This window comes from Sabethes cyaneus, chromosome 3 (genome assembly GCF_943734655.1).
Source record: "Sabethes cyaneus chromosome 3, idSabCyanKW18_F2, whole genome shotgun sequence".
In the NCBI taxonomy this organism is placed as follows: Eukaryota; Metazoa; Arthropoda; class Insecta; order Diptera; family Culicidae; genus Sabethes; species Sabethes cyaneus.
Genome location: NC_071355.1, coordinates 9,045,055 through 9,070,382, shown reverse-complemented (window position 1 = coordinate 9,070,382; position 25,328 = coordinate 9,045,055). Strand labels below are relative to the sequence as shown.

At 39.0% G+C, this 25,328-nt stretch overlaps 1 protein-coding gene across 1 annotated transcript in view; it reads left to right on the top strand.

The window, feature by feature from the left end:
• LOC128739256 (neural cell adhesion molecule 2) overlaps positions 1-25,328 on the top strand; it is a 148,829-nt gene that overhangs the window by 82,397 nt on the left and 41,104 nt on the right. The window contains exons 7-8 of the mRNA XM_053834733.1: positions 13,314-13,386; positions 24,804-24,955. Of these exons, the coding sequence (XP_053690708.1) occupies positions 13,314-13,386; positions 24,804-24,955 (225 nt within the window). The remainder of the gene's footprint in view (positions 1-13,313; positions 13,387-24,803; positions 24,956-25,328) is intronic.

The window sequence follows — 25,328 nt, the reverse complement described above, 5'->3', positions numbered from 1 at the left end:
GAGACAGAGTAGAGCAATTCCAGTTCAACTAGTAAAACGGTTTAATTCGACTATTTTTAATTGGGATGAAATTTTCGGGATATGTTGGATACCACACAAGAATTCATTTCTCACTAAACTTAAACCACACAGAATGAAGTGCCGATTAAGTAATTTCTGTCGGCACTTTATTCTGTGGGTAAATTTTAAATTTGCAATAACTTGAGAACGGTTGGGTTTAAAAAAAAGTTAATATGTGAAAATTTGTTCAAAATTATGCGTAGAATTTGATTTTGTTTGAGTTTTACAAAAAGAATAAATTTCAGATATTTTTGAAAAATTCGTCTTACTTCAAAATTGAAAACAAGAATTCGAAAATCCGAAAGAGTGTACATCGATAAGGGCATCGGAGGAGATGATTTGGAGATAATTTCTAATTTCTATATTTCTACTTCTAACGAAAAAATCAAATTTAGTGGAGAATGAATTCTTGCGTGATATCCAACACATCAGGAAAATTTTTTTTTTTTTTTTTTTTATATTCGTTTATTTGATTAGGCTCGGATGCGGAAGCTTAGAGGAGCCGTGATTCACTTTTCTTACAGTAATGTAACATATTGAACACTGTATAATCTATTTTGTTAGCAGGTGTGATCGTTACGCCCGATTTACTGGGGTTAGTAGGTTTGACAAGATCAAAATTGGATGGACAAGGAGTGATAGGTTTAGGGCACTTAATTTATTCGTTTTTTTCTGTTATCGATGATCCTGGTGCAACGGTATCGTGTGTAGTCATTGTTGTACTCCGTGCTTTCGGATCCTGTCTGAAGTACATGACCTCAACAAAAGGTGGAGCGGGTAGTCTGAGAATTAGAGGGGCGTTTAAATATTTGCGTCGATATGTTTCAAGAATGTATATATCAGAGTCATGTACACGGGATCTCGGCTCGCCAGAACGTCTCGCACAGGGACGTTAGGTTGTCTTCCTCGGGCCCGAAGGGAATCAGTTAGCTTAGACCTAGCATCACAGAATTCGGCACACGACCAAACAACATGTTCGATGTCGTGGAAGCCATCGCCACAAACACAGTGGTTACTCTCTGCAAGCCCAATACGAAAGAGATGCGTGTTTAACGTGTAGTGATTGGACATAAGTCTAGACATCACGCGAATGAAATCTCTACTTACATTCAATCCCTTGAACCATGCTTTCGTCGATACCTTAGGAATGATGGAATGTAGCCATCGTCCCAACTCGTCTATGTTCCAAGATGTTTGCCAACTAATGAGCGACTTCTGACGCAAGGTACTATAAAATTCGTTATAAGCAATTGGTCTATCATAAGTAATGCCATCAATCGCACCCACCTTAGCTAAAGAATCAGCCTTCTCGTTGCCCGGTATGGAGCAATGAGAAGGGACCCAGGCTAAGGTAACCTTAAATTTTTTATCAGTTAAAGCACTCACAAGCTCCCGTATTTTCCCCAAGAAATACGGAGAGTGCTTTGCCATTTTCATCGATCGCAGAGCCTCAATGGCACTGAGGCTATCTGTGAAGATGAAGTAGTGGTCTATGGGCATAGTTTCGATGATCCCAAGGGAGTATTGAATGGCAGCAAGTTCTGCGACATACACGGAAGCAGGAGCATCGAGTTTGAAGGAGGCAGTAAAATTTTCGTTGAAGACACCGAAGCCAGTGGACTCGTCGAGGTAGGATCCGTCAGTGTAAAACATCTTATCGCAACTAACACTTCTAAATTTATTGAAAAAAATTTTGGGGATCTCTTGCGATCGCAGTTGATCCGGGATACCGGAAGTTTCTTCTTTCATGGTGGTGTCGAAGAATATAGCAGACTTAGATGTATCTAGTGATGCGACACTTATGGGAGCATACTGGGAGGGGTTGATATCTTGAGCCATGTAGTCAAAATATAAAGTCATAAATCTAGACTGAAATTGAAGTTCGACCAGCCTTTCTAAATTACCAATTACTAGTGGGTTCATAATCTCACATCGAATGAGTAAGCGATAGGACAACTCCCAAAAGCGATTCTTCAACGGTAGAATTCCCGCCAGCACTTCGAGACTCATCGTATGGGTCGATTGCATGCAGCCCAAAGCTATACGCAAACAACGGTACTGTATTCTTTCTAGCTTGATAATATGCGTATTTGCGGCGGACCGGAAGCAAAAGCATCCATATTCAAGAACGGACAATATCGTTGTTTGGTACAGCCTCGTAAGGTCTCCTGGGTGCGCTCCCCACCAAGTTCCGGTAATTGTACGAAGAAAGTTTATCCTCTGTTGGCATTTTTGAATCAGATACCTAAAGTGGCATGCCCAAGTGCATTTGGAATCGAACCATATACCGAGATATTTGTAAACTAGTACCTGAGCGATCGTTTTACCCATAAGTAGGAGCTGAAGTTGTGCTGGATCATGCTTCCTAGAAAAAACGACCAACTCTGATTTTTCCGGGGAGAATTCGATACCCAGCTTTAACGCCCAATCGGACAAATTGTCCAAAGTATCTTGCAAGGGTCCTTGCAAATCGTTAGCCGTGGATCCTGTAATGGAAACAACGCTATCATCTGCAAGTTGCTTTAACGTGCATGACTCTTCGAGACAACTATCTATGTCGTTAACATAAAAGTTATACAGAAGTGGACTTAGACATGAGCCCTGGGGAAGACCCATGTAGCTAATTCGAGATGTTGTCAAATCATCATGTGTAAAACTCATGCGTTTTTCCGACAACAGATTGAGCAAAAAATTATTCATAACCGGTGAGAGACCCTGCAAGTGAAGTTTCTCGGTCAAAACTTCTACGGAGACAGAGTCAAAGGCCCCTTTAATGTCCAAAAAGACGGATGCCATTTGCTCCTTCTGAGCGTAGGCGAGTTGAATCTCAGAAGACAGCAACGCTAAGCAATCGTTTGTTCCTTTGCCCCTGCGGAAGCCAAATTGGGTATTTGAAAGTAAGCCATTCTCTTCGACCCATTTATCTAGGCGAAGGAGGATCATTTTCTCCATTAACTTTCGGATACAGGAAAGCATCGCAATCGGCCTATAAGAATTATGATCGGAGGCTGGTTTCCCGGGTTTCTGAATGGCGATTACTTTCACCTGCCTCCAGTCTTGCGGAACAATATTCAGCTCGAGAAACTTATTGAACAGGTTCAACAAGCGTCTTTTGGCAGGGTCGGGCAGATTCTTCAACAAGTTGAATTTGATTCTGTCTAACCCTGGAGCAGTATTGTTGCAAGAAAGGAGAGCTATAGAAAATTCTACCATTGTAAACGGAGGTTCATTTGCAATCGAAGGGGACGCGTCGCGAAAAGATCTCTGAGCCGGGACAGAGTCCGGACAGACCTTCTTGGCAAAGTCGAGAATCCATCGGTTAGAGTACTCCGCACTTTCGTTTGTAACGTTACGGTTCCGCATGCGTCGAGCGGTGCTCCAAAGAGTGCTCATCGCTGTTTCTCTCGACAAACCGCTCACGAACCGGCGCCAATATCCGCGTTTTTTCGCTTTCATCAAACTCTTCATCTGTCTCTCAAGTACCTCGTACTTCCTAAGTAGATCTATCGAACCGTGTTTTCGAAAGTCCTTATACGCCAAGGACTTTTGCGCGTACAGTTCCGAGCACTCTTTGTCCCACCAAATGGTGCAAGACCGTCGGTTGAACGTTTTCCCGGGTATAGGTTTCGTCTGAGCTTGAGTCGCGGCGTCGAGGATCAAGCCAGTAATAAAGTCGTATTCTTCCTCCGGAGGAAGTTCATCGCGCGATTCGATGTTTTCTGAGATTACGGCCGCGTAGCGTTTCCAATCGATATTGCGTGTGAGGTCATATGTAACATTGATTGAATGCACGGGCGGGTAGCCATTAGTAATTGATATAAGGATTGGCAGATGATCACTACCGTGGGGATCATTGATTACCTTCCACTTGCAATCTAACGCTAGTGATGTTGAACATAGAGATAGATCCAGTACGCTGGCGCGGGCTGGAGGATTAGGTATACGTGTCGCTTCCCCAGTGTTTAGAAGTGCCATATCGAAGTCGTCAATCAGGTTATTAATTAGGGAGGATCGGTTGTCGTCGTATAACGACCCCCATTGAGTGCAATGGGAATTTAAATCTCCCAGAATTAGCAAGGGTGCGGGAAGCATTTCTGCAATATCAGAAAGTTGCTTCTGCTCAATCCGTACCGATGGAGGGATATATATCGAAGCGATACAAAGGTCTTTTCCTTTTAATCTAGCATGAATGGCAACGACTTCAATATTCGAGAACGAGGGGAGGTCTATTCGGAAGAACGAATAGCACTTCTTGATCCCTAAAAGTACTCCTCCACCATGTGATCCTCGGTCTCGTCGGATGACGTTAAAATCGTGGAAGTTAAGATCATTACTTGAATTGAGAAAAGTTTCACAGAGCGCGAATACGTCACAGTTAGAAATATTTAATAATTGTTTGAAAAGGTCGAATTTGGGGATGATACTTCTGCAATTCCACTGTAACACAGCGATAGAGTTCTCAGCATTGTTCGACGTATTAGTCATCGAAGGATACGATAGCTGAGAGGAGGGGCCATTGTGCTGTTAGTTGCTTCAAAAATGTCTTAACTGTGGGAAGAAAGGCAAGTAGAAAACTTTTGAGTGGATCCGAGATGTTGAAGGTTTCAAATATCCAGTCCACAATGTCAGAGAACTTCAAAAATCCCTTTCCCGATTTGATCTCTGAATGTAAGTTGGATGTGCCAGGGGTTTTTGGTGCACCAGAAAGCGGTGGGTACTCTTGGTTTGATCTCAAATTTTGCAACCCAGGAGGTACCTGCTTCGGATTTTTTTCACCGCTTTTCTTCGAGTTTGATGTATTTTCCATTCCGCTCGGGGATATCTTAAGTCCTTTGCGAGTAAGTCGAGGAGAGTTAATTGTTTTCCTCTTCCTAGAGCTTTCTTGCATGGCATAAGAACATCCTTCGAGGGGTTCGTCAGAAGTACCCTCATCGGTTGGCAAAAAGGAATAGATATTTTCGTTGGTCAATGGCTCGGCTTTCTTGAGCATTTCTGCAAAAGAGCGCTTGGAACGTTCCCTAAGGGAGCGTTTAATTTTTTCCTCGCGCTGTTTGTACGTGGGACATGCCGCGAGATCATGTGGAATTCCCTCGCAGTAAGGACACTTCTCAGTGTCCTTATTACAAGCGTTCTCCACATGATTGCCGCCACATTTGCTACAGCGTGCCTTATTGCAACAGTAGGAGGCTGTATGACCCAACTGCTTGCAGTTCTGGCAGTTCATGACCCGCGGTACGAACAGGCGTACAGGCAGACGAACCCTATCCAGAAGGATGTAGTTTGGCAATGCAGATCCGGCGAAAGTTACCCGAAAGGATTCCGAAGGGTAGAATATTTTCTTCCCGTTTTCGATCGATGCTGAATGCAATTGCTTGCAGTCCAGTACCTTTACCTTTTGCAGCATGGGGTTCTTGAAACAGCCAGCGCCATGCTCCAAAATGTATTCGACGGTGAGGTTCCCATCGGTAACTACACCGTCAATCTCTACATCCTTGGCAGGGATGTACACGCGATACTCTCTCGTAAAAAGCTCGCAGCTAGCAATTGCGTTTGCTTGCTTCAGGCTTTTCACGGCAACTCGCAGTTTATTCGGTCTCACCTTTGTTATCTCGGTTACGTCCGAAAACTGTTTTGCCAGGTCTTTGCCAATTTGTAAGATGTTCAAAGGTTTCGTTTTGGGCCGGAAGAAAACAATAAACGGCCCCTTCGAGTCATCCGGATAAGCCTTAATCCGTTGAGCAATCTGTAGGTCCGGGGCTGGAAGGCCGGACGGGGCTGGGGGACCAGACGAGACTGGAGGAGTATGACTGAGCGGTAAGTTCAAAAGGGGTGAACTAGGCGGTGAGATATCTAGCTCATCTATGACCTCCTCATCCGTTCCAACGTCGATGAACATCGCGACGTTGAGGTTGTCCATTTTAGCGGGAGCAATAAGCTCTACCGCTCATGTACTTTAAAAACCGGGATGAAGGGGGGGGGGGGGGCAATTAAACGGAAAAGCAATTTATCAAATAAACCAAAAAAAATTTAAAAAAAAAAAAAAAAAAATTATAAATATATAAGGAATCCAATACTTCACCAAACGCAATCCAAGCCGGCTGGTAGGTGAGTTGATCTCTTCCTGACTAAGTGACGCTGAGCGTAAACAATACAGCAGGACCGACTGACGTCGATCGATGCTTCTGGTGCCTCCTGGTTAGCACGTGTTCGGGGCAGCACACAATGAAAATTACAATGCCGCTTGTCGGGCTGTGCTATATCGATAGCATACGATATACGGCACTGTAGCACAAAGATTCGGGAGGCAAAAAACTGCAACTTCACTTGTGTTGTGTCGAAACGAACGGCACAGCACACCAAGCACACAATTCATTGACCTTGAACGCGGATTAAATAGCAAAATTTTTATACTTTACGGAGCGATCGCACAACAAGTGTTAACTTGACAACGGTTGTCACTCGAATGACATCAGGAAAATTTCATTCCAATCAAAAATAGTCGAGTCAAAAATGGCCTTTTTTCAGCATTTTGAGCTGAAATTGCACAGTAGTAAAAGAATATGGACAGAATAGGAAGAGTGAGGACAAAATAGGAACCAAGTAAGAACGGATTAGATATATAGTGGGACAGAATAGGGACAAAGTATGAACAAAGTAGGGGAAAAGCAAGAACAAAGTAGTTAGAGTAACGAAAGATGAAAGACAGAACAGGGACAGAGTAGGGAGCAGCGTAAGGACAGAGTAGTAAAAGAATAGGGTCAGAGTGAGGACAAAATAAAGACAAAGTAGAGACCAAGTATGGCAACAATAGAAACAGAGTACCCAGCTAGCACCAACTCGTATATCAATGTACAAAAACTATCCTAAATATCTCCTAACAAACTCTAAATCGTAACTAAAGCTGGATAAAGTGGGATCAAGCTGATCTTCTGTCGAAAATAATGGTAATAACTGACATGCATACGATTTTCAGCACAAAATCGTACAGTAGTACGGAGCAACTCGCGCTTAATCGGATATTATCGTATATAAATACTTATACACTGAAGTCGCTTTCTACGCGGTTTTTTTACGCGACTATTTTTACGCGAATTTCGAAATTTACGCGGATGTGCTCAAACCGTCTATTTTTTCGCGTAGTGTTGAAAGTTTTTTTATGCGAAATTTTGGTTTTTTTGCGCGAATTTTCGCGGTTTTTACGCGAATTTCGGAATTTACGCGTTTTTTTTACGCGAATTTCGGAATTTAGGCGGTTTTTTTTACGCGAATTTCGGAATTTACACGATTTTCATTTACGCGGGGCGTATCCTTCGCGTAAAAAACGACTTGAGTGTATAGTCGTAACGCTCAAAATTATTCGTAATCACGTATATCGCCTCCAAAATAGTACGGATATACCAATTTTGCGCATAAAATACGATTTATTTAGCATGTATATCTGTACGTAATGCTGATTTTTACCTTATTTATACATATGAAAATGCTAGCTGGGTAGGAACGAAATAGGGACAGAATGGAGAAAGATCAGAGACAGAGTGAACAAAATAGACAGAATAGGGACAGAGTAGGCAAAAAATAGGGACAGAGTATGAAAAACAAAATAACAGAGTAGGGACAGAGTATGGACAAAGAACGGCCGCCCAGTTAGCTTCGAGCTACGATGCTGGTCTAACAAGCCAGTCGTCGTATGTTCAAATCTCGGCTAAGCGGTACCTGCTAGATAGAGTCAGTAGGATCGTTGCACTGGCCCCGTAATTTTCCTGTACTCTAACAGCCGGCTGCAAAGTCCGTCGATAAAGAAGGGTAATGTCTAAAGACGGTATAAACCCAAAACTTTGCTTTGCATGGACAAAGTACTGACAGAGTAGAGACAGTGTAGGGTAAGAGTAGGGGACAAAGTAATGACAGTAGGGACAGAGTAGCAACATAATAGGCATATGTAGAGTAGGGACAATGTAGTAAAAGAATAGGAACAGAATAGAGATAGAGTAAGTACATAGTAGTAACAAAGTAAGGGCAGAGTAGAAACAGAATGGAGACAAATTAGTTATCGAGTAAAGTTGGAGTTGGAACAGGTTAGAGGCAAAGTAGGTACAAAATAGGGACAAAGTTGAGACAAAGCAAGAACGAAGTATGGCAAGAATAGAGTAGGAACAGATTAGTAAAAGTATAGGAGCAGAATACAGATAGGATAGCGACAGAGTGAGGACAAAATAGGACCAAAGTAGGAACCATGTAAGGACATATTAGAAATATAGTGTGGTCATAAAATGGACCGAGCTGGGCATTCTGTCAAATCTCAACGGACAAGGTTAGTACGCCCTCTACGGATAACGGTGGCTACCTTTAGGTTGTATATGTGTCATCACTCTAGAATCACAACCGCGCTGACATCATTGCATGACATCGTACGTACATTGAGATACGAGATAGGGTTAATAGTAGCATCCTTTGCGAACCTTCTCCTATGCCCAGTCTTGAGTTCTGGAGTCTTCGAGTAGGGGAAAAGTATGAACAAAGTAGGGGCAAAGTAGATTCAAAATAGGGATAGAGTAAAGAATGAGTAACGATAGAATAGGGACAATGTAAGGGCGAAGTAAAAACAGAGTTGAAACAAAGTGGGGAAAAACTAGGGATCAAGTGGGGTGAAAATAGGCACAGAGTTGGGGCATAATAGGGAATGGAAAAAGAGCAAGGATAGACTAGAGAAAATAGACATATTAAAAACAAAGTACGCAGAGAGTAAGGTCAGAGTATGGACATAGTAAGGGCAGATTAGAGACAGAGCGGGGACAGAATTGGGACCGAGTAAGGTTAGAATAGGGACAAAGTATGACCAAAGTAGCGACAGAGTAGGGAAAGAGTTAGGACAGACAAACAAGACACAGCAGTTATGGTTCTTACAAAACATTAAAAGTACCTTTTTACGCTAACCGGTTAAAGTTTTGTAAGAACCATAACTGCTGTGTCTTGTTTGTCCGCGTTAAGTTGTTCTTATGTTAAGCAATGAAGTCAATTTATAAGTTGGGACAGAGTAGAAACTGAGTGGGGACAAAATTGGGACAGTAGCACAGTGGTCCAATCAGCGAAATACGTGATCGTTTGATATAGAGCCGAAACGTGAAGTTTTTCGCATATAGTGTCTTTAGGAACATTTCTTGGTATAATAAGCCCCTTCTTGTGAGAGAAATCTTTGGGTGATTAATTCCCTTAAAAGTGAGATACGAAATTTATTTTCTCGTATATTCGAGATACAGATTTAATACTTTCAGTAAAGTTGTAGTAAATATCAATACAATTTTGTTAAAGACACCATACTTGTATCTCTTCATAGAAGTTGTCTATGAAGCGTCATTCATGGACAAATCCTTCAAAACAGTTTTTAAACCCTGAGTTATTCTGGTCAACTTTTACGCGTTCATAGTGTTCTAGAGTTGTTTATCTTGCTAAAATCAATGTTTTTGTAGAACATTATTATACGTGATTTTCTGAAGTTTCGGAGATATTGAGCTTTTTTGATGAAAAATAGTACTTCTTTGAGCTTAAATATTTCCCAAGGTGGCAAATGGTGGTAGATCAAACAACTTGTACTTAAAAGTACAACAAAAAGATGTGTTGCTTATTTTATTTTTTGTTTGAGTAAAGTGAATTGTTAACTGCTTGTCAATTCGTGTTTTCTAATTAAATAGTTATTTAGTCATTCCGAGAAAACTCGGTCTTCTGTGACTGTTGTTGAAATTCGGCCATTCGTGATTCGACCATTTGTGTTTCGGCCATTTGGTACCAGCCCATTATGAGTGCGATCTTTTGAAAAGACATCAATCGAAGGTATTGAACAAAATAGACTTAAGTTGGTTATTTGGAAGCTTTTCTCTTAAAATGGCAAAAAATGGCTGGTAACGCAACTTGTTAGAAAGAGATTTTTAAAACAACTATAACTTTTGAGAATACAAACAGATACAGTCAATTGACACTTGCCTTTATAGGTTTTTTGTTGTACTTTTAAGTAGGAGTTGTTTGATCTGCCACCATTTGCCACCTTGGTAAATATTTAAGCTCAAAGTAGTACTATTTTTCATCAAAAGTTCTTAAAATCTCCGAAACTGCAGAAAATCACTTATGATAATGTTCTACAAAAACGTTGATTTCAGCCAGATAAACAACTTTTTAGAACACTATGAACACGTAAAAGTAGGCCAGAATAAGTCAGGGTTTAAAAACTGTTTTAAAGGGGTTGTCCACGAATAACTCTTCATTGATAGTTTTCATGAAGAGATATAAGTATGGTGTCTTTGACAAAGTTGTTTGCATTGATATTTACTACAACTTTGCCGAAAGTACTAAACCTGTATCTCGAGTGTACGAGAAAATAAATTTCTTATCTCACTTTTAAGGGAATTAATCACCCAAAGATTTCTCTCACAAGAAGGGGCATGTTATACCAAGAAATGTTCCTAAAGACACTATATGCGAAAAACTTCACGTTTCGGCTCTATATCAAACGATCACATATTTCGCTGATTGGACCACTGTGCGTAGGGAAAAAGTGGGGAAAGTGCGAGGACAGAGTAAACAGAATAGACAGAGTAGAGACAGAATAGAGACATAGTAGGTACCAAGGAGTGACAAAGTAAGAGCAAAGTAGAGACAGAATGGGGACAAAGTAGTGATCGAGTAAGGTTAGAGTAAGGACAGGTTAGAAGAAAAGTAGAAACAAAATGGGGACAGAGTTTGGACAAAGCACGAACAAAGTAGGGTTAAAGTAGGGACAAAGTAAGGTCAGAATAGGGAAAGGGTAGTAATAGAGTCTCTTTCAGTGGCCTTCCAGTTGACCTAGAGATACGATGCTGATCTAACAAGCCAATCGTCATATGTTCGAAGCTTAGCCGGGAGACGCTGTTGGAGGCAGAATTGAATCGTAGCACTAGCCCCCCAATTGTCCTGTACTCTGCAGAGTCGGCTGCGAAGTCTGCTGAATAAAAACAGAAGGCAAAATTTCAAAATCGGAATGTAGCACCTCGGCTTTGCTTTGCATTTTGTAACAGAATAGGGACAAAGTATGGATAGAGTAGGTACAGAGTAAGGACAAAGTAGGATCAAAGTAGGGAGTCAAACATAGGGACTAGGGAAAAAGTAAAAATAGAGTAGGGAAAGAGTATTAACAGAGTAGAGACAGAATAGAGACAAAGTAGGTGCAGAGTAGGAAGATAATAGTGACAGAATGGTGACAAAATAGAGATCGCATAAGGAAGGGACAGTGAAGGAGCCAAATAGAAACAAAATAGCGACACAATAGGGACAAAGTAGAGTCAATGTAAGGACAGAGAAGGACAGAACAGCCCGAGCATTAGCGAAGAGCAAAATGATATCAAAATGTGTTATGGAAATCGAATAACTCATATCAAAATTTGGTCTTGTTTTGGCTGACATAGTTAGTAAAATAACAAAAAATAATATCAAAATTTTGCTCCTTTAAGGCCAAAAGAATAACTGCTTGTGTTATCTGAATAACAAACCAATAACACGACTGTATTCAGAGTTCAGAATAACATATTTTAGTATTATTAAGGTTTATTGAATAACAAATGCAGTAGCATATGAGATATTAAAAAATCATTTTATAAAATATTTATAATCCAAAATCTCTTTAATCAATAAAAAAAATTTATGAAATATATCCAATGTCATTTTAAGGTCAAAATAAGATATGATATCAAAATCAGTTATTAACCTTATCTTACAACCACTGTTTAAAATAACTACTCAATAACAAAATGTGTTATCAATGTATCTCCATATCTATTCAATAACAAAATATAGCATTATAACACAGTTTGATATTGTTTTTATATTATTTTGCTCTTCACTCCTGCTCGGGAGAGTATGAGCAGAGCAGAAAAAGTGTAAGAACATAGTAAAGATACAGCAATAGTGAATAGTGATTAGTGACACGGCTGGGACAAAGAAGAGATGAAGTAGTTGCAGTACGGACAGGGGTATTTTCCAAAATTTTGGCATCATTTGTTTCTTTTGTAATATTTTCGTTATATTACCATTTGAACATGGTTCTGTTATTATGTTGCTACAATTTGGTTATTTTTTTTCACAACCGCGTTACAATCGCGTCTGTTGTTCCTATTTTGTAATAAATTTTCATTTTTTTCATTTGTATATTTTCCTAATTTTATATCTATGCTTTCAAAATATGGTTAGAGTTTTTGTATAATTTGTTTTCCAACAAACACTTTATTTCAACATAGTTATTTCCGATTTTAATTTACCAGAGTATTTGCCTCAGTTCATTCCAACAAAATCAAAATTTGATTGCAATTTAGTTACGATTTTAGCACAGTACTTGTTTAATATTTACTCTAATTTGTTATTTTCAAACGCGGTTTTTACGTCTAAACTTCCCAGTTGGCCTCGAGGTATGACACTGATCTAACAAACCACTCGTCGCATGATCGAATCTCGATTAGGACAGACTGTAAGGGTCAATAGGATCGAAGCACTAACTCGGCAATTGTTTTGTATTCTATCGGGCGAAATCTTTCGAACCAAAATAGAAGGTTCAGTTCCGAACGTGGGTTACTGCAGCACCAAAACTATGCTTTTGCTTTGATTTCGTTCGAGGTGTTTTGCTGTAATCCACACTTCGTTATTAGGTGTAATCGCTATTGAGTAAGCGAATTCCTTTCTATACGTCCTTGGATGCCAAGGTTTCCATCCTTTTTCCTTCAACAAGTGTATACAAACAATTTATCATTTTCGCCTGTACATGAGCCTGCATCGTGTTCCTCGAGCCAGTACCGATCATTCTTGCAACTAGCCTTTATCGGCGGGACGCTTTATCATCGGTAAAGCAGAGTTCATCACAAAGGGGAATGTGTGCATAATTTGTTTTAAATTTTTTCACATTATTTTAAAAATGACGTTAAAACAGTTTTTTCACTTTAATAATTGTAAATCTGTCCACAAAGAATTGGAAACATTATTTAAAATTATTCAAAATTGTTAAAATTTGTCCCAAAAGCTCTAAAACTTCTTTGAATTGGTTGAAATAGTTACAATTTTGTTACAATTTTATCAAAATTTAGTTGCAGTGCAATAAAAAAATTTGACCCATAACTATGGCAGCGTGTAATGTCCACAATTTAAAAAAAATCTAAACTCAAACTATTGTTGACAACCCGTAAAATAAAGTCACAGAAAAACAATTTCTCATTTAATTATATTTTCTTGTTTCATTTCAGGTTTATACGTGCCAAGCTAGTAACGGGCATGTGGTGCCCCCGCTCTCCACAGCTGTTAAGTTAGATATGAAATGTGAGTAACTTCCTCTATCCTACTACAGTTTATCGTTAGCTTCTAGTTGGCGCAACCAACACTGACTGTCATATATCCATGTTGCCTACTATTCACACTAACGCGATGCATCACTAGAGAAAAAATATCGTCGACCCACTTTACACTATAGTTTTACGAGCCATCCGACACCATCGACGCCATCATCCGCCACCGTGAATAGCAACAACGCGGTGGCCCTCCAGAAGCCCTGCTGGAATGCAGGAATCATTTCGATTGCTGCTGACGTCTAATAAAATCCGCCCGACAACGCACATCCGACCGTTCATTATGCTCGTGCGGCTGCGCTGCTACTGATAATAATCTGCATCATCATGTTCATCGGCGACAGAAAACATAACTCAGCCCTCATAAAATGCGCCATCAAGCCATAAACCAGACTGCCGATCCCCCGAACCCCCCACCCAAACACGAGCTTCAACCTAGATCGCATCTCCACCCCAAAATGATAACTGTAAAATGTTGGCAGCCCTCCCCCTTTGCCGGCAGCCAGCGATGAGGGCCACTTCAACTGTATACAACAATCCGGCCATACACTTAATGTGCTCTCGTACACCATCACTTTCAATTAAGTGGAACCCCGAATAAGCATCATGTACCAACCATCGTCACAATAGTGTACACTCGTCGTTCACCCTTCCTCCCGTGGCCCGGTTGTACGTCTGCCCCTCCTCCCTTTTCGGTTGGGCAACAACAAAAACTACAAACAGAATAACCAAACAACCATTGCCGGGTCCCATTTTACCTTCTGTGCAAACCACCGCACCCGCTCCATCATGGTGTGGTGGGTGTGGATGGGTGGGGTGGTAAAAGCAAGTGCACATCGTTTCTTTTCTTGCGCTGCTGATTGTACAAGCGCGAAAAGGTAGTTGACTTGCTCACTTACAACGAACTGTGATGAACCATAAAGCGACTAAATGAATGGTGGCTAAATATTGCACCTGAATTGACCCGGGGTGTGGGTAACACTTCCGAGTGACACTCGTTGAATTAGTCTAATTAAAATTGAATGTACGCTGGGTGGGATTAGAAGTTTATTACTGATTAAATGTATACAAGAGAAGGAGGTAGAAAAAGTAGAAACTAACTGCAACTTGAAATGAAATAGAACAATCAAACAAAATCCCGGCTGAAATGTTCTTCTGTTCACCGGAGGGATTACTCGGTTGAGTATGAAAGCAACTTTCTCGATTGCTTTCAAGGATTTAATTGTTGCAGTTGGATTTTCCCTTTTACCGGTTGCCAATGCCAATACAGAAGCTACAACTGATTGCAGGCTTTATTGTTTCGTTGCAACCCAAAGCGAATCAGATTCTAATTAAATTGCATTATTCAAACAAAGTATATGTAAGTACAATGCTGACCCTAACAAGGCGATCGAATGTAGCACTTACACACTTACTCAGCCCTCAGTAAGCTTAACTGGATATCAAGCCATTTCATAACACCATCGCATAACTCCGCCCGATCGAAACCATTAAACACCTCGCAAACGAGCGACGATGGATCCAGAAATCTGTGGAAAAGTCATAAAATCGACGTCGCGTATGGTGTAAAGCGATGCTTCGTTGCTGGTCCGCTGGGAAGCAAGGCGACACAGGCATACATGAGCCCGAGTTAGAGGTACCTCTAACACACAACAGCCAGGATTGTGCTCTAGCTGCTGCCGGATGCGGATGGCTGCTGCTGTTGATAAATTTATGATTATAACATGTATGTAGAGTGTGAAAAAGAGCGAGAGAGAGACACACACACACTCGGAATTAAACAGCTGGCGTGTGTGCTTTCAGTGGCACGTATCACTTAAATTAACACCCGGCGAGGCACTGATGATAGAACACTTCTGCGACGACGGAGACGACGCCGACGACGTCGACCGGCGCGAATTAAGACGCGTACGGAATGTCAATGTCTGCCTGCCGTATGCTGACTAATGCAATATATTAACCTGACTTCAGAGATTGCTACTTATTGGCTGGATTTGCTTCGTGAAGCTCTAGCTCTGCTCGGCAGGATCACGCCGGTAATGGTTTCACAAATCCACCGCCGCTCGGGTCTTAATTACACTGTGACTGACTGACGCTCGCAAAAAGCAATTAGTGAACGAACACTGAAACAGCCGACGAGTTAGTCTGCACCATTTGGATGTTAAATTTCTGATGGATTTATTTGAATAATAATAACATGTTGATGAGGCACCCCACCTAGGGCAGGCCAATGTTCAGCGGCAATTATGATATGATATGGAGGCGAAGATTGTCCTGATAACTGATTCAACGTTCAGACTGTGTCAATTTAAGAATGAGTGTGAAAAATGTTGAGAATTTGAGATTCCTAAATCCGACACCTTCCGTCCAGAGAACGCTCTCTTTTATAGGCAGTTTCAATGATAGAAATCTTTGTACTTTTATAATTAATCTTCTAAGTCTCCTAAGCTTCTCCTAAGTAAAAGTACATTTGATTTCAAAAGTACAAACTGTTACATAACTGTTTCTCGGAAAGTATTTTTGCCAAAGATACCATTTCTGTGTAATAATTTTCCACAAAATATTTCTTTATATTAAAATTCGACAAAATGTTAGGCAATCAGTTTTAGCATTGACAAACAGATGCGTCTCTTGTCTTAATTCTATGGTCCATGATGTAAACTATTTTGCAAAGGGAGAAAGTCTCTGATGCGAACAATGATTAACTGGATGATCTGGAAAATTTTTCGATATAGCCCTAAAATGGTGATATTAATCACGAGACTTGCCTGAGCGACTGTCGGTAACGCACTGCTTGTTTCTATCGCACTGACCGAGTAGATAACAGTCTACCTTCTCGGTGGTAGAAACAAAGAGCAGTCATTCAAAAATAATACCGTCGCACAGGAGCGCGTGATGCGTATCCGGCAATGATAGAATTGGGAGAATAGAATACAATTAGGTATTGGACTAACGGGTGACAACTAAAATTGTGGAAATTTTTTCTCAAGCTGTCAAAAAAAGACAAAGAAACATGGAGAAGATCTGATCTACCAAAATTAAAGATACATTATCCATTGTTGAAAAAAAATTAGTGTACATTTGAAAACCGTCCGTAATCGGCTGTTCGGAGAAGATTTCGTTTGATGTCGAAACAGAAGCGTTGTACGGCCGCCGTCATGTCAACTTTGCGAATGCATCTCTGGTTTTCTACCATCCAATTTTTGCAATTCGTGGTTCTCCCGTTATTTTTGTACACCAAGGAAGTCAAAATCCCGAAGAAATCGTCGATTGGGTGAACTGAGACAGATTTTTCAGGTCGTGGTTCTTGGGTAAAAATGGGATCGAATTGGTATTCAGGAACGATTGTATTTTTTTTTTTGGCGTAATGCGATGATGCTCTATCCGGCCAAAACACGTATTGTCCATCTGCATGATGTTTTTGTAGAAACGGGATCAAGATTTTCTTCAAACATTCGTCTGCTGCATCTTAATTGATAGCCAAACCAGAGGGCTTGTTGTTGAAGAAACGAGAAAGAGAACGATGTTCTTCTTGCGTCCATAATTTTGACTGGTCTTCCACTACCTGGCTTGCGAATAGTTCTTGGGCATCTTAGGATATGACAGTCGAAGCCGCAACATATTCGCTTTTTAAATGTTGTACCGTATACTTTTTGCCGAAATTTCAGTGGCAGTTCCTAGAACTGTACAACGCGCTCTCGAAATGCTTCTTGTAACCCGTTACTTAATACGACTAGGGGCGCCAGTAGTTTAGTGAGTAAAACATTCGGGTACCAACTGAAAAAGCGTGGGTGCAAGCTTGCCATTTCACAACCCGATATATTTTTGTTCTATATTGAAATTTTCCCGTTCATCCAGTCAATCATTCTTCGTATCAGACACTTTCCATTCGAAGGCATCTGAGTACCGCGTTTTGATTCCATCAAACTGCTGACGCGCAGACGCAAACCGGGAATATGCAGTCACTTTTCCTTGCAAGAGATGTTGCAATTGCAAAATATTTTATTCCATCGCAATCTACAGTGACGAGTAGTTATTTATAAAGAAATGTGGATTAATTTTAGAAAACAAAATTATCCTGTGATAATTTATATAGTTAAATATAAAAAAATTGAATTGTTGAGTGTTGTGAGCAAATATTAAATAATCTTTACCCAAGTCTGAAGCCACTTAGTTTGACTTGAATTTTATAATGGTTTTATTGAATTTTATAAAGGTTTTATGGTTTTATTAACCATTTCCTCTAGTCTTATCATGGTATTACGCAATTCCAAGAGGATTTGAGTCAAAACACACTTGTTGCTTGCTGCAAAACTGCAATAAAACTGTTAATAAAGCAAATTCGTTATGGTTGCTTATATTACTACAATAAAACTAGTCTCCTATTAATTTACCATAAGCGCGGTGTAGCAATACAATATAGTGCACCTATCAAAATTGATACTATTATTAAGGTTGCTTGTCAAACCTCAATAAATCTATTAGCTTTAAAGAGTTATTTTAACAGTAACACCCTGATCAATCAGATTTATTACTGCTATTATAAAGAATATTAGAGTTCAACACCAAAACCATTTTTTATGCGATGCCATATTCTAGTGTATTGTTTTAGCTCGCAAACAAAAATTCATCAAAGCAAAGTGTTTTGCACAAAGAAAGTTATTACCAACCGGTTTTCCTATCGCAGCAAATAACTGTAATGATTTTTCTAGAAATTGAGATTGACGAACTGAATATATTTATTTTGTTAAACCAACCAGTTTTTAAAAATTGCAAAATTTCGATGGCTCATTGATTTTATCTACCTGTAATACCAATATGGACGATAAAATTTAATGCGCATATGCTGCAAACCAACGGAGACTTTTGAAAATTTATTAATTACTCTATGCGATATTTCATTATATATTATATAATTTTTATAATTTTTGTGCCACACTTCCCTAACACGGACATCAAATTGGATTAGGTTTAATCGCGTTCGTAAGAAACTTGTTGGTACGAGGGGGTTCTCTTATTCTTTCTGGCGTACTTCCCAAGCAAGGACATCAAAATGGTTTAGGTTTAAGGCGGAACCAAAAGTGGCTAACGTTATTGTGTTAGTGCGACAAACACTGTACTGTACATCTCATGTGTTCGTCAAAAATCTAAACGTTTGTTTGAATATTGTATCAGTATTGGTAATATATGTCAAATAGCGGAGCTTGCAAACATAAACAGCTGATCCGCAGCCAACCGCACTGACTACAAACATCGCGAAAAAGGGTTTGTTTTCTTTATCAAGGCATTCCGATTCAATCAAAATTAACAGCAGCAACTGAATAATGCGTAGGATCACTAGGATGTTTAATTAATCCGCTTGCATCGGATTGCGTTTTTGATTCCTGCGTTTGCGTTTTGTTTGTTTACTTCACTCTAAGCTCATCGATGCGGCGAAAGTTGAAAGCTCTTTAAAAGCTCATTGATGTGACGAAAGTTTGATACTGTGTTGCTGCTTTTCCGGAAATTGCTAGTTCAACGAAATATGTGCGCAACCAAATATCTATTAACTAATTCCAGATTATTCGTTTTATGAACACTTAATGATCTATATGATCAATTAAATTTATTTTCCATTAGCAATTATGTTTTGCTGAGCGTTTATTGATACATAGCAGATCGATAAATTGAATTGCAAGTCTTAGGAAATTATAACAGCGCTGGAAGCACTGATTACGTGGCGAAAGCGTGCACTGCCAATACAGACGCATTTTTAAGGCACAAAACAATACATGCTTCGAATGGTAGCCATTTACCCAGCCATCTTTGAGCCACTTTCGGTTTCCCCTTAATCGCGGTAAACTTTGTCGCTTTTTTTTGGTTTTTTTGGTTTTTTTTTTGGATTAGGTTTAATCGCGTTCGTAAGAAACTTGTTGGCACGAGGGGGTTCTCTCATTCTTTCTGGCGTACTTCCCAAGCAAGGACATCAAAATGGTCTAGGTTTAATCGCGGGAAACTTTGTCGCTTTTTTTTGGCTTACTTGCCAAGCACAGATATCAAATTGGTATAGCTTTGGATCGTCGCAAAGAATCGTCAACCAATCACAAAGCGAGAATTTCCAGACGGACAATACTTCATTATTTTCAATTTTTCAACAGTACGTACGTACTAAATCAACAGGTTTCATTATTGATGTGGATGCGTAGAAGATTTTCCGATCAATTGGTGTACAAATATTTAAAATCGATCTGAAAACCGCTAAGCTATTAGCGTGACAAAATCTTTCATTATTCGTGACGCTCGCATTTTTCGATTTTTTGGAATGACACGCTATCCCAAACCTTGCCGTAAGATATAGTCCTACGTCAAAAACCTTTTGAAGAGTGGGCCACTTGACTGGAAGACATGATAGCGCTCATCAGGAAGTTCTGGTGGAGATCATAGTTTTATTAGCGGTTTTATGAAATTGGTCATGAACTAGAGGAACGTAATAAAACTTAGAATTGTTACTAGGGTAATTTTGTGCTTGTTCATAAAATTTAGGAAATGTATGAAATGAAAAAATGAGAAATGCATATATATATATATGTGTCGTTCTAGTTTTTAATCTATAGTCCTTAATCTCTAGTCTCTAGTCTGTAGTCTTTAGTATTATTTTATTCCTTGTTGAGAACATTAGATCACTGCAACCAGTTCATTGATATATTGTGGTCTTTAGTATGTCTTTAGTCTTTAGTCTTTAGTCTTTAGTCTTTAGTCTTTAGTCTTTAGTCTTTAGTCTTTAGTCTTTAGTCTTTAGTCTTTAGTCTTTAGTCTTTAGTCTTTAGTTTTTAGTCTTTAGTCTTTAGTCTTTAGTCTTTAGTCTTTAGTTTTTAGTCTTTAGTCTTTAGTCTTTAGTCTTTAGTCTTTAGTCTTTAGTCTTTAGTCTATAGTCTATAGACCTTTTTGTTTAGTTTTTGTAGGTCTTATAGGGTATATTTAAGCTTTCAGGTAACTTTTAGGTTGCTAAGAGCTTTTTTGGGTCTTTTAAAGTCTATTTTTTGCCTTTTTTGGATCCGCTTTAGCTTAGTATTACATTTAGGTCATTTTAGATCTATCTTAAGTGTTCATTCATTTTTTAACTCTATTTTAAGCTCTTTTATTGTGTTTTATGTCTTGTTGAGGTATGTGTAGGTAATTTTGAATGTTTTTAGATTTTTTTAGATCTATTTAAATCTTTTTAGTCCGTTTTAGGATTATTTAAGTTCTTTTTCAGAGTCGTTTTAAATTGTTTTGGGCCAGATTATAATCTTTTTTATTCGTTTCGTCTTTTTAATCTTGTTTTATTCATGCTTTTCTGTCTATTTTTGGTATAGACCAACCTCGTGTTTTTAGACTTGACCTTGAAATGCAGTCAAGCATATATAATAATATTTTTTGAAACGGTTGTTCTACAATTGATGAAGGGACGGTAGAGGAAAGTAATGACAATTTTTTTGGTCTGGAGGGGAAAAAGTGGAAAGGTGAGGGGTGAGAGGTTATTGCTAGCTACGTTATTTTTGGTGCTTTGTGCGTCCACAGGGCCTTTGTCAGGCCATCATTAAACTTATTTCAGGCCTTTGTATCGACGTTTGATATTTCTTAGGTGCTTTATAAGTATTTTAGGTCTTTTTGAGGGATTTTGATATTATTTCAAGTCTTTTTAGATCTTTCTGAATCTTTTTATGCCTTTTTAGATTTTTTAAGATATTTTCAAGTTTTTTAGGTTTTTGCAGGGTTTACTACGTCTGTTTCTCAGATCTGTTTTGCGTTTTTTCAAAGTTGTTTAGAGACTTAAAGTCTTTTAGGTAGTCTTTAACCTTTTTAATTTTTTTAGTTTTAAACTATAAAATATAAATATTCTACAAAGATCTGAGAAGGTTGAAGAAGACCCAAAAGACTCAAACCAGACTAAAAAAGTGCTTAAAAACGCAAAATAGACCTGAGATTTAGACATAGTAAAACCTAGAAAAACCTGAAGAACTTGAAAATATCTAATAAAATCTAAAATGACTTCAAAAAGCCTAAAAAACAAAAAAAGGCCTAAAAATCCAGAAAGATATACAACGACTTGTAATACCATCATAAGTCCTAAAAAAGATATAAAATTGAGTAATTCTCGCTGAAACGGGGCCACAACCGACACGAGGTCTTCAAAAATTAGAACTTTTGCACTTAATTGGTTGAAAATAGTTAAAAAATAAGGATTAAGTTTTTAATACCTCGAAATAGTGGACCCCTCGTTCGCCAAGGGGCATAGCAGTTTCAAAAAAAAAGTTGAATTTTGAGCAAACCTTCAGATCTATACCATGTGATATTTCATAAATTTGCCATGAAACAACTACCAAATGGCCCGTTTCTGTAAAGAAGAAGAACAGGGCTTTTAAAGGGAGTAAAAAAAATTAGGTGGCCATCTTGGATTTGGTTGCCATATTGGATTTTATCAAAAAATCATCACGAGCCCCCAACCGATTTTCATTTTAAGGCCACCATTGGAAAGCTGAGAAAAAATGCTGTAAGAAGCATGCATAAAATTAGATGTGCAATGGCATTAACTGAATAAAACAACCAGTTATTTCCAGCAAGTTTCACAATTTTCATATAATTATTGTGTTATTTCGAAAATTTGCTATGAAACTAACTACAAACGACACGGTTTTGTAAAAAGTAGAGATAGGGCTTATAAACGAAGTGAAAAAAAAAATTGGCGGCCATCTTGGATTAGGCCGCCATGTTGGATTTTATCAAAAAAACGCCATTTTTGCCATGTTTCCCCGACCGATTCTAATTTTAAGACCACCATCGGAAAGCTGAAAAATGCTATTAGGAACATTTATCAAATCACATATGTAGTGGCATTAAATAAACGAAACAATTAAAATGAAAATCGGTTGGGAGGCTCATGGTGAAAAAGGCGATTTTTTTGATAAAATCCAATATGGCGACCAAATCCAAGATGGCCGTCAAAAAAATTTTTACTCCATTTGAAAGCCCTATTCTTCTTCTTTACAGAACCGGGCAATTTGTTAGTTGTTTCATAGCAAATTTATGAAACATCTCAAGACATAGATCTCAAGGTTTGCTGAAAATCCTTTTTTTGAAACTGTTAGGCCCCTTGGCGAACGAGGGGTCTACTACTGCGAGGTATTAAAAATGTATTTCTTATTTTTTAACAATTTTTAACCAATTAAGTGCAAAAGTTCCAATATTTGAAGACCTCGAGTCAGTAGTGGCCCCGTTTCAGCGCGAATTACTCAATTATCTAATCCCACATCTAAACATCTAAAAACATAAAAAGACCTAAAAAATACCAATATGTCAAAAAAAACTCCCTAAATAGAGCTTGTTAAAAGTTCAGCTCCAATTGTTCAGAGTTTTCCCGATTTTTTTTTTAATTTTTAGACCTTTTTGTGTCCACTTTAAGCCATTTATGTATTTTCTAGGTATTCTGGTATTTCTAGGTATTTTGGTTTTGAGGACTTGGAGTCTTTTTAGGACATTTTTAGTTCTCTTATAACAAGTTTTAAGCTCTTTTGAGTCCTTTTATGTTGTTGGGCTCATTTGGGGTTATAAATATTTTAGGGCTGGCTTTGAATTTTTTGAATCAGTTTTAAATTTTTGATGAGTCATTTTTATGTTTATCCTTTGTTATACTATAACAAAGCAATTTAGAAATTGGTCGAAAAATACGATATTGATCTGAGTCACTGTATATCAGTCCATAAGGTTCGACGAGTTGAGCATGTGTGTGTGTGTGTGTATATGAGAGTTGTGATGTTAGAAACTTTGGGCTTTAATGTCTTTCGTATGGTATGGTATGGTATGGTATTGTATGGTATGGTATGGTGTGGTATAGAGAGTATTATAAAGCAAATATTTCTAGCACGTACCAAAGATCACTTCCTACGTCGAAAATACTATCGCCAACAAGAGTGAAAATCAGTTCTTATCAATTCTACTCTTCAAAATACACACAATTAGTTACGCTACTCAAACAAGTGGATTGTGGATTGCCCACGTTTGTGGCGTTCTAATTTTTAGGAAACTGCACAAATTAAGTAAACGTGTAGACTTTATAATCCATTGAAATATCAAATTAATTTGTAAAGAAATGTAAGCTCAAAGCAATTAAGAATGAAGAAATTAACTTGATACGTCAAACATGAGTTAATTCGCAAACAGTTAATTAGGTATGATATCGTGATAGAAATCAATTGCTGAATTCGGTATTTCATTTGACACACATACCACGTTGCACATGGTATATACAACTGGTCAAAAATGCATAAACCTGAAGCTTTTTAGATATTTTGGCCATTGGAAATTATTTTCAAAATATTCTATGTTAATATTTATCGTGAAAATATTGCGACGAATTTCACTATAAAAAAACAAATGAATTAGATTTATCTCTGTAATTCACACAAATTAAACACGAATAACATCCTGCTCAAAAGCCCTCGCTGTGGACGTACGAAAACTCTACTCAATATTTCTACATGCATATAACAATTTCTATTAAATAGTAAAACATCACGAACAAAAGGCCCCATGTAGTCCCCAACAACAACGTTAAATCTTATCCCAGATAGCCCCCCATTGACGCTGAATCAATAATTCACTCGCTAAAGTTCCGGGAAACATTGGCAATAAAAATTTACCATCCGACATGACTTTCCGGCCCGTTCAAAGCTCTCGAATACTTTGACGTGCCCGTGTTTCGATAAGCTGCCTTCGTTTCGTTTGAGATATGCCAAGGCTAAAATTTCCTAGATAATCCTGCTGAGCATTCTATTTCTACCTCATCTTATCGTTCCACCGGATCGTTTCAACTTCAAAAAGAAACTCGGTTGCTAGAGAGAGAGAGAAAAAAAAGCGAACAACCGTAACAACGGTACCAACAACAACAACCAGGCCGGGATGATTAAACCGGTAACCGTTAAACTTTACGATGCTTGCGTGCCCGTTTTCCATTTTATTAAAACATCCCCGATAACCGGTGTAGCATTTAATCTTCATAACATAGCCACATCACCCTGGCCAAAGAGTTTTGTCCCTGCTTACACTCCCTGAGGTTCAACCCGTAGACCGCCAACAAGCACGAGGCCTTCGCCGCGTTGGCGTCCGACGGTAAATACTCGGTCCGCAAAATCCCACTCGTTATTTTCATAATCCTGTTACGGGGAAATAGCTATAGAAACAAAATGTGACATGTGAACCGTACAAGCTGTCCCCGTTCCAGCTGCTGCCAATAACCCTGCGGGGGCTGCAAACAAGCTGCCCCAGAGCAGAGTCGTGTCAATTAATGTTCCACCAAGATCCACCCTATCACTACCGGTCCACTTAAATTGACCTGTTTTCCTTTGTCTCTTTTCCGTGTTTTCCCATTCACAGTGCCACCGCTATTCATCAGCATGCAGGGCCTACGGGATACCTTGACAGCCGGGATCAAGACACAGGTCTCCTGCCTCACCGCGGGCAGCCGACCAGCGCCGAGCATCGTATGGAACAAGGGCCCATCCATCATCCGGGGATCGTCACAAACGGTAAGTTTTGGTTGCATTTCAGGCCACTTTCGTTCGGTTGGTCGCATGTTTGATTACCTGTGTCCTCCCTCTACCCCGGCGCAAGTTGCTCAGATCACAGGACTGTTTGCAGACGTAATTAATTGGAAGCGTACGGGACGAATTTCTGTGGAAGGTTGAACCACCGTCAATGGAAAACCATGCGCCTCCGTCAGAATAAAACTAAGAAAGAGTAGGTAAATTCCAACCAGCCGGCCGAATGAAAGGCACATTACGAAACTTCATTACTCATCGGCGGACCGAAGTAAGCAAATCGAACCCCTTAATCTCGTTTGTGCAATAGATAATCTACCGGTAAAGAAACTTCACAAGCAAATGTCGGCCTCTAATTAAT